Raw genomic sequence first — 10779 nt, forward strand, 5'->3', positions numbered from 1 at the left:
AGTCAAATAATATGAGGACTGAGAATTCACTGCAATTGTTAGACAATGATGGTACCTTAGGGAACCCAATCCCATGTAAACATTCTTTGTTCTAGATGAGTAACTCACACACTGCTAGGTTCAATCTGTACTAATTAAAAATCACTGTGTATTTTTAAATCAAACTGTTACTCCTGAAATGGAAGCAGTAGTATGTTCATCTATTTTAAACATGATGCTTATTTTTGGTCACTATTTGGTATTCTAAGTATTCTGGTAAATAATCACCTCTGATGTTTACCACTTTTACTCTGGCCTCATCAAACCCCAAACATGTCCACATATAAGCATCAAGCTATGCTACAACTTTTTCCAAGATGTGATCTTCATTTTACTAGTAGGTTAAAATGTAACACTGAATAAAATATAACCCTTGGATGGCAAAAAATTACTACCCAATGAGTACTGAAGGGCACAAACAGAGCCAGAAGACTCCTGGTACAAAAGCAGAAAGTCACAGTGAAATATAAATATATTCTGGCACAAATGCAAAAGACTCAGTCAGACACACACATACAGGATGCATATTGTGGTCCAAATCTTTTTACTCTGAGCCAAACAACGTAAAAGGCTCGGCTTAGGGAAGTCATGCTCTTATCTATTTAAAGATATTTTTAATACTGGGCTCCTGCTGCTGTGCAAATTTTGATATGAGAACATTTCAAGTCCTCTTCAAAGCCAAACGAATAGTGTCTTCCAAGTTATCTGGTCCATTTCAAGGTAACGGATCTTCCTCAGAATAAGGGTTGGTAATGAGAGTTCCTGGCCAGGACAATGAGATAACATTCTCCCAGACAAGTCCATTCAAACTTGAATTCTAAAAGCAAATTGAGTATACATTCTTCACAAAGCCACAGGCACTAATGGTGCATGCAACACACTGCAATCCTAATTGTTCCATCTGGGCAAAGGATATTTGCAGTTCACAGCAATTCCTGTATAAGAAAAGAATACTATTATAACAAGTCGTTATCAAGTGTGTGTTCATAGGTATATATGGACTGACTTGTACCTTCCGGTCAAAATGTGTTTTCTGAGCTCCTTCTCAGCTGCCTCATTAAACAGATGATATTCCTTGACATGAACACTTCAGTCTTCTCTCAGATTAGATAGCAAGTTGTTCCTAAATTTGCCACTATGAGATAAGTGGCAGTTAAAATCAGAAAATTCTTGGTACAGCTTAAACCTGATTGTTTTCCATTTCAGAGAAATTCAGCTAAAGTCAGAGCACACCATTCCCCAGGGACAAAGTAACAAAGTTCAAGATTATTGCTACCTTTATTTTTTTATTTATAGAGGAACAACAAGGTACCTTTCACTCTTCCCTTGGTTAACTACATTGATTCTTGCTTGTCACCAATTGGAATACACTGCAGTATCCTCTTGTATTGTTGAATAATAGCTACTTTCATGCAACAAAAGTGGATTTTGTTTAATCCTGTCAGTTAAAAAAAATAAATAGGTCACACCTTTTAATGTCAGGAAAGGCAGAAGCAAAGTCCTCCAAATAACTAAATGAATCATTACATTTACCTTTTTTAAAACAAGTTCAGGGCTGAAATAAGAAACCCTACAAGGACACAGTAAATAAAAATTTTGTTTGTACATCCCAAAGTAAGCATAACGGACCTTCTTTGTCCTTTTTTACAATAGACTTCTAATTTGTACGACATTTTCAAAATTAATTTCCTGCGTTCAGAAAGATTGTTTGGATCCTGGAGGGCATGGGAGGGGAAGAAGGGAAAGAATTATTAAAAGTACTCTTCTACAGAAGAAACATGGCTATGTAATTCCTACACAAATGTTTGTTAACTTCCCCTGGCATAAAAAGTGATTGATGTCATTCTACAGCAGTGCAGCAGAGTTATAATGAACACTAAGTTTTGAAATCGCTGACAACTTAAGGAAATTAAGAATATTACTCAAAAAATCTCCTCTCCCTAGAGTATCACATCTGTGGAAGAGAGAGTGCCCATCTGGGGTTATATACATACGCAACATCAACAAAACTGAAGTCATTTTTCCTTGCACAACAGGAAAAGCTGTGGTTTTTCCCCTTAGAACTCTGAGCAATGAAAGCCATGACTTTAAATGGCTCTGTATAAAAACACAAGGGTGGGTCCTAGCCTATTAGTAAAAGCAGCTCAACATCAAGAACAACTCTTCCTTTAAAATAAAAATTTAAGAAAATAACTAAAAATTCCTTCTTACCTTTGAAAATCATTTTATCTTTGCTTCATTTTCTCTAAAATACAGATTAATACCTTTAAAGAGGGTATAAAAGGAGCTTAATATTTGAATTTGCAATGTGCTCTCACACTAACAGTAATCTGCACATTATTTTTTTTCTCCTATAGCACTAAATAAAATATCCAAACTTGATTCTAGTGAGAACAATATAAACTATTTAAGTATAACAGCAATAATATTTACTATACCACGATTTGCGGTTTATTTCCTAATCTCTTAGGAATAAAATTGGTACAACGATTTCTTAAGCTCTAAAAATGACCTCAAATTGACTGGAATACCAATTCTACAGCTACATGAAATTGTAAAATGGTTGCAAAACTTGAGGCAGCATAACTAGATCCCTTTCCATTAATATTTAACACAACTAAACTTCAAGAAACTGCAAAAATTTCCTCCTGGCTTTACCAAATGTCACAATTCGAATTACAGGTCAACATCCAAACTAACAGTTAAAAATCACAACAAAACCAACATAACATTTTAAATAAAGGGCAGTTCAACCACACTGTCGTGGACAGTTCAGATCTCTACATTTTAATTAGTTGAAAAATTGCTCAACTATTTATAGTTTTTTTGTTTTTAATTTGTTACATATCAGGAATAGACCTAATTCTTGCACTTTCTACCTGTGCCACATTTATCTTAAGTCTTACACTTCTGGATCTTTTAACCATTAGCGATCAACCATCAAATTACTTCAACAAGTAGAAATAGTAACACCGCTCCCAAACAGCAATTTCTGCATTGCTAGACACTTATCTAGTTGGTAGATTTATACCATTGTTCATTCTTAGTTCCTTAAATGTAAAAAATACCCACAGAATGGTGGCATACCTCTAAATTAGTTTAAATATGGTACAAAGTTATTTTTAGTTAGGTTCAAGTTTTAAAAAGGCACTAATTCTTCGCAAAGGCTAATCTACTCAAGTTCCTCCCATATTAAAAAAAAATAAACAGCTATTTGTCTCTTTTGGAAAGAAGAAATGTTATTTATGTAATGCTCGAGCAAAAGGATGTCAGAATAACAGACCTAACATAAAACCAGGGTCAGGATCATACCTATTGTTAATAAAAATAAGTTTGACATTTATTTTAATGATGGTCCTTTCAAATACTAGCATAGCTAAATGTCATTTTTTGTGCACTTTCAAATGTAATTCTTTTTTTTTTTTAAATATTCCTCTACTATGCAAAGTAAAAAGGAAGAAAACTACCATATATCATTATAAACTGGTTCTTATTCATGAAAATAAAGATACAAGAGACATCCATGTAATATTTATTTGAGATCTGTCTATTCCCTCCTTGCATGCTAGAAAGATGCAAAGACAAACACTTCCAACTATTCAGACAGATCATTCCACAGTTGTAACTTTCATCATAGTTCTCAAAGCAGTATGGTGAGGTCAGCTCACAAACAGCTTAAGGAGTAAAACTAGAAATTGGTGGTAGTAGTATCAAGCTACATAACAGCCTCTCCAAAGAATATGAAGTAACAGAACTAAAATGTGCTGGCAACATGCCAAGAGACTGGATGGAATATAGCTTTGAGCAACAAATACGCAGAGCTTACAGTATATAGCAATTCATCATCTCTTACCCTGCAGCTTGATTTTCCTTGTTTTAGGCCAAAAATAGCCATATGTAAGGGAATTTAACACTACCAAATTTCTCCATACTTACGACCTGAAAGGCATCTGGGCTTGCAGTGATTTGGTAAACTAAATACATACCCTAAAAAAAAAGAAAAATCTGACTTTCATCCTACTGATGAAGAAGGTAAAATAGATACAATGATATTGATATTATTCTGCATAGAATAGCCTTTATTCTCCAAGGATTATATTGCCCTCAGCTTGATTTTAAAGGCTTGGGTTTTTCTATATTGTCAGTTCTCACTGAGTATCTCTGCAACTGGTTGGTATTTAGAATTAGTCAACCTTCTCAATAGATTTAATAAAGAACTGATCCTGTCAGACCAAATGACATAATTTTGGTCAGAAACAATTCCTTTGACCTTAGTCATAATATGTTACTTTTATAATTTCACCTTTATTAAATCATAATAATAGAACAGAATGATAAACTCTAATTCTTAAGTCTCTGACACTTTCGAAAGATATGTTCTTTCTAAGGAACCAAAAAAAAATGCAGTTATTTTAAGCAAGAGAAAGAATCATATTCAATTCAAATCAACACATCTATTTTGTGCTAGACATTATGCTGAAAACTAAAGAAACAAAGACAATATGTATCTGGTCTCACAGAACTGCCAATCTAGTTGGGAAGACCGACCCATTTAAAACTCAATCAGTTTCTCTCTGTCTCCCTCAATGTGCTCTACTAGTTATAGGAACAAAAGCCCTAAAATCACACAGAGAAGTGGCTAAGTCTTCCAGGAAGGATGGAAAAATCTTCAGAGAAAATGAGCTATGTCTTGAAGGATAAGAATTTCACAAGGGAAAGTGGGATATCACAGGCCAAGGACAGATTGAGCAGAAGCAAGAAAACACAAAAACATGGCATGTGTGAGGAAGCCCAGGTGGCAAGGGTAGGGATAACAATTTCTGATACATGTGCTACTACTCTTCTATCCTCACCCCATGACAGACATCACTAATCAATTAAAGTATGTTTGAAGTCTACATGAGACTCAAACTCCTTCTCAACCAATAACCCAAAACCAGTGGAAGGAGGTAAGTCCGTGAGATGAGATTTGCATGCTCTCTTGAGCCTGGGAATAGAAAGTGGTGGGACTTGAGGCTAGAAGGGTAAAGTAAGGACAGATGATAAGTGACCATGAATGCTAGACTAACGAATTTAGATTTTTATCCTGTGAGCAACAGAGGATGAACAAAGGATTTTAAGAAGAATATTAACGTGGTCAATTCTGGCAGCTGTATGAAGAATGCCATTGGACAGGATAAAGGTAGAAAGAACAGTTAAGATGCTATTGCAATAATCTAGGCAAAATAAAATGAGGCCTGAATCTCAGAAATGGCAAAAATCTACTGCAGGTTCTAAATAAAAAATGGAATGTTTTGGATTTTATAATTCATGGTTTTAAAACAACAGTTTGAGAAAAATTAGTATTCTAATTAGAATTCCCAAATAATACTCAAAAAGAAAAAGACAACTTAAGGTAAAGACTAGAATTAAAGAAGTGAATCACAATGATACTCAAGATTACCCAAGACTATAAATTCAGAAATAGATATTTCAGGTTTAGCATCAAGAAAGAGAACGTCCTCATGACCAGACTAATACTCAGCAAGTCTTTTCTTCCTGAGGGCACTAATACTCTAGCCAAACAACAAACACCATTCACCTTACATGCCCCTACAACGCAGGGTCAAATGCACACTCTCGGTGAGATGCAGAAAGCACAAAAGTCAAATTTAAAAACAAAGTTTGAAACTATATGGGAGTTCCACTTTACCCAAATATTTAAAACTACACATTAAAGAAACAATTTATGAAATAAATCTTCTGGAAATACTACTGTTCTACCATTAACTAATTCACATCCCAGCCTTTAAACTTTAAAATTCTTTGTGTGGAATACAACCTATCTGTAGTACTTCAGGCAGCATGCAAAAAAAAAAAAACAAAAAAAAAACAACACTTCTTCAGAATGCGTAATAAATGAAATTATTCTAATTAAAAATAAAAATTTCATTGTAGTTCAAAAGGCCAAAGATAGTCAGAGTTTTTCTATTTTGGAAAAAAATTCTTTAGCTGTTGCAAACAAAGGCTAATGTAGTGATGTGAAATCCAAGTACAACATGTTAACAAGCATGCTAGAAAAGCTAGCATTACTGTTTTAAGACCTAAGGATATTCACATTAAGGATAAAATTATCCTGTAATGAATGCCAACAATGCCCTTCTTACTACATAGACACATATTCAAGGGTTCTACTTTGTTCTCATCCCAATTCTTTTGTGTCCCACTAATAAACTCTCAAATTGAGACTCTCTTCCTCTTAAAACAGCTAAAATGAAAAATATGAACTCTGGAGATAAAATTTATTTGTGGTATATTGTTTATTCTGAGAAAGCAAATCAAATGACCAGTTTATCATAATCTATCTCTTTTCCAGAAAGATATGGATTAGCTAGTCATGAACAGGGTCTACTTCTCATGATGTCATTCCAAAGCCATTACTACTAAACGTTACACATGTTATTCTTCCTTCAAATCAATCACAAAACAAGTCACCCGAAGACTGAGGTCAAATTCCATTCCAACGAAAGGCTCTCGAAACTTGAAAGTAATGGTCCACTTACTAAGTAATATTCAAAGACCAAATTCCAGAAAAACCCTACTGTTTTACCTCCCCCACTTTAAAAAAAAAAAATCAGTCTTCTCCTTTTAGCTCATTGTAATGGAATGTGACCTGTAGTTAAGGGCTTTTCCATTCCTCACTGCTCAGAGAACACGATCAGAGAAGCAGATCTATTCTCTCTAGTCAGAGCAAAATATTTTTTAAAAGGAAAAGGTGTAATGTAGGTGGTTAATCGTGTAATAACAATTAGAAACAAAAGGTAAATTGGTTTACTAGATTTCTCATGTACTACAGTTAGGATGAGTGTATTTAAATGACAATTGAATCTCTTTTTATTTTACAACCCTGGTCAGACATCTGAAAGATTTTTTTTCTAATTAAAGTTTATTGGGGTGACAAATGTTAGTAAAGTTACATAGATTTCAGGTGTACAATTCTGTAATACATCATCCATATATCACATTGTGTGTTCACCACCCAGAGTTAGTTCTCTTTCCATCACCATATATTTGGACATCTAAAAGATTTATGATTAGGTAGGGAAGGGGAGGTTAAAACTACAAGTACTTAAATAAATCTCCATACACAAAATTACTATAAACATCTTTTCATGACAAACCTTTTTTTTTTTTTAAATCACTGAAGTTACACACTTTTAAGAACCTAGTAGTAGAGAGAACAGGGAAATATTTAAGAAATGTACTTCAAAGTCTAAAATTAAACACATCTATCTGGGATTCGATTTCTCATTTTTTAAAAAAGAAGATATTTGACTAGATGATCTTTAAAGCTACAGTGATACTTTAACCTGTTTTAAAACGAACAAATTCTATGATTTAATTCAGACAAAACCTCTCCCAAGATAATCCCCATAAGGATATATTTTACTTACATTCTTCCTACACCTTCATACATGTTAGTCTCGTCTACCAAAGTCATAATCTCTGTATCTGTAAGATGTGCATGCTTTTTCGTTCTGTTTAGCTGTTCAATCTGTATATCTGCAAGCTTCACCTTCTGTTGAGTGTCAATAACTTTAGCTTGAAGCTCTGTGAAGGCCTAATAAAAACAAGTCCTTGATTTAATAGGTGAAACACTTAATAAGAAACATTTAAGTTAAATCCAAATGTATTAAAATTAAGCATGCTAACCAGAGACAAAACTATGAAATTTACCAAAGCAAACATCAATAAAAGTCAGTGTAATTATAATCAATCAAGCCACTAGGCTAAATACTGAAATTACCCTGTCAGAAGATGGAATCTATTTGAAGCAGAAACAAATGCACATTAAGTAATAACCATATCAAGTAGCAGGGACGCAAGGAGTAATAAAAGCAATGAATGCAATAAACAGAGGATGAAACCCAGAAATCCAAAACAAGAACCATAAATGTAACACTCTCTACATTTATATTATTCGACCAAGTTTCAAAGCACTTTCCCATGTTTCAAATATTAATAGAAATATTAACATGAGCACATTGAAGGATATAATATCTCATTTATTCATCTCAATAATCCTATGAATTAGAAATGGCTATTTCATCGTTACAGTTTACAAATTAAGTAACTAAATGTGTTAAAGAGCTGTAAGTGGCTTACACAGGGTTGACCAACTATCAGGTGGGAAGGCAGGTACTAAATTTCTTCTGACCCCTAGTTCAGGAATCTACCCATTCTACTGTCTACAGTAATATAAAGAACATAAATAATAGAGATATTTTAAAGAAAAAGACAAAAAAGGAAAACATTTCAAAGCATTGGTAGAATTGGATCATGATCGTCATATACACATACCAGGCCAAATTTGAACCTTGTGTACACGTAACTGAAAGATAAACACAGTTCTTGGATACTCTTATTAAAGTGCCTGAAATGACTTTCACATGCTATTAAATTTATGCCTTAATAATAACATTTGTGACTGCGATACATGGCAAAAGGTACTACTTAACTTTTATTCTTTGTTCTCACCTACTGGTAAGGTTTCCAAAGATTTATTTTGTGTGAAGGGAGGTGCCTGAAAATTTCCTATTAGTCTCCAGCCAAAATAAAACCTTATGGAGATATTAGAAGCTAAAATCTTTAAACGAGTTTCTTCAGTTAATTGGTTGTAAAACTATCCAACTTAAATGTGTAATTATTTTCTTAGTTTTCATTCATTGCCCAGAGGTGTCTTAGCAACAAATTCATATACTGGGAGGTTAAGTCCATTCATAGCTCTATTGTTAGCTCTTTCAATAAATCCAGACTTAAATTTGAACTTTTAACAGGAGAAAAAAGTAAATTTTTACACTGCTTTAAGCATTCTTAAAATGAACTTTGTTCTGCATGTAAAATTCCCCGATTGTTCTGTACACAGTTTGCTAAGGGAGCTGATATATTGTTAAAGCTGAGATACTACAGCATTAGAGAACATCACGTAAGGGCAAAATTTACAAGTTTCAAAACAAGAATGACAAAAAGCAAGACATACACATAAATCCTCACAGCAACAACAAAGAGCTTCATGTATTAGGATTGACAGCTATTTCAGCTGTCCTATTTCTCATGCAAAGGTTGACCAGAAGGGAATCTGAAGTAAAATTTGCTCTTCTGAAGAACCTAAGTAGTCAAAAAGTGTGGAGCAGACAATACTGGATTCTAGTCCCAACCTTTGATTCAATTTTTTTCTGGAACTCAGTTTCCTTTTCTGGAAAAGTATAGTTTAAACTAGATGCAGCCTAGGATCCTTTCCAATACCTGTCCCCCTCCCCACCCCCAAAAACTGTTTGGGGTCCGTAATGGTGTTAGAATCCTGACAACTCTTAGATGATGAAAACGTTTCTGAAATAATAACACATTTATAAGCAATTGTTTGAAAAAGGGAAACACACTTCCTTCTGATTATCAATTTTATTTGTAAAACTTGGTAGAACTTGTTTCTTTTTCGACACGTCCTTCAAAAAAGGTAAAAGGTGGGGAGCCAGAGCCCTGAGATGCACAATGCTATGAGCATATCTGACTCTGGACTGTACTGCGACCTTTCAAGATACGGGATCGAATAAATGGCTTAAAAGCACTGGTCGGATTTGGAATTTTTCAGGGCAGATGAGGATGCACCATTACAGATGCCTAGGCTCAGGCAAACCGTCCTAAGGGGCTCCAATTTGAAACGCTTATTTCAGGCCTCAATATGAAACTGAAGGCCCAAGCGCAACGTAAGGGCTCTGGAGCTCGGAAAATGGGAACAGGCCAGCTACTGGCGCACCAGACAACCAAAGACAGCTCAACGGGCTGTTACCCACCAAGAGCCGCTCGCCCCCTACTCCAACTTAAGAAGACCCGATCCCGCCTTGGGACTTCAGGAAATCATTCCCCAGTTCCCTGGGGCCTCTTTTCGTTTTCAAGACTCGAGCCTCCTCGATATTCTTATCCACAGTCCCCTTAGCTACTAAAGAGAAGCCTCGGCCTGCTCAAGACGCTCTCTTACCTTCTTTAACTCCAAATCCACGGGCGCCGCCATCTTGGCTCACTCTCTGCGCCTGCGCGATGGGAGAAGGCCCGAAAAAATGAGGAGGAAGGGCGCGCTTTGGCTGTTTAATTGTCCCCCTTTCTTCTGCGCCTGCGCATAGATCGGGTTTGTCGGGCTTCTTCCCTTCACCCGGGCTAGTGGCGCTTGAAATAAATATTCTGGATTCGATTCAGCCTGTGTTCCCCACGTGATCTGTCAGGCTTGGGCTGCTTCTCCACATCCTTCCAGGCACAATATCAACACGCAGGTTTCGTGTATGGTTTAAAGCATTTTAACAAATAGCTTAGTTTTTGCTGCTAAATTGAGACGTATGAATATCAGACCAAAACCTCTTCAGTCGTTCAGTCCTTCAGCTAGTCCCTGTGCTGTCAGGGATGAGAATCAGCCTGAGCCTCAGGCATGCCAGTATGGAGAAGACCAGAAGATTACTGGAGTGGTCTTCCAAAGAACTTATTTCTAAGGAATGCTCCTGGAGGACATTTTTGACATAGTGGTTCCCAAGAGAAGCCAAAAAAGTTTGTTTAAAAACAAACAAACAACAACAACAACAACCACACAGATTGTCTGGTCCTCATCCCAAACTTAATTACTTAGAATTTTTGAGATTGGGGCCCAGAAATTTGCACTTTTGCAAACAATCCTCATGACCTGATGCAATGTCATCTGCAGACCAAATTTTGAGA

The 10779-nt window shown here is 35.5% G+C and overlaps 1 protein-coding gene across 1 annotated transcript in view; it reads right to left on the reverse strand.

Annotated features, from left to right (window-relative positions):
- Positions 1–10212, reverse strand: part of PFDN1 (prefoldin subunit 1) — a 55212-nt gene extending 45000 nt beyond the window's left edge. The window contains exons 1-2 of the mRNA XM_019740403.2: positions 10055–10212; positions 7473–7639 (exon numbers count right to left, since the gene is read on the reverse strand). Of these exons, the coding sequence (XP_019595962.1) occupies positions 7473–7639; positions 10055–10087 (200 nt within the window). The 5' untranslated portion in view covers positions 10088–10212. The remainder of the gene's footprint in view (positions 1–7472; positions 7640–10054) is intronic.
- Positions 10213–10779: the final 567 nt, after the last annotated feature.

Source organism: Rhinolophus sinicus, linkage group LG10, assembly GCF_036562045.2.
Source record: "Rhinolophus sinicus isolate RSC01 linkage group LG10, ASM3656204v1, whole genome shotgun sequence".
NCBI lineage: Eukaryota > Metazoa > Chordata > Mammalia > Chiroptera > Rhinolophidae > Rhinolophus > Rhinolophus sinicus.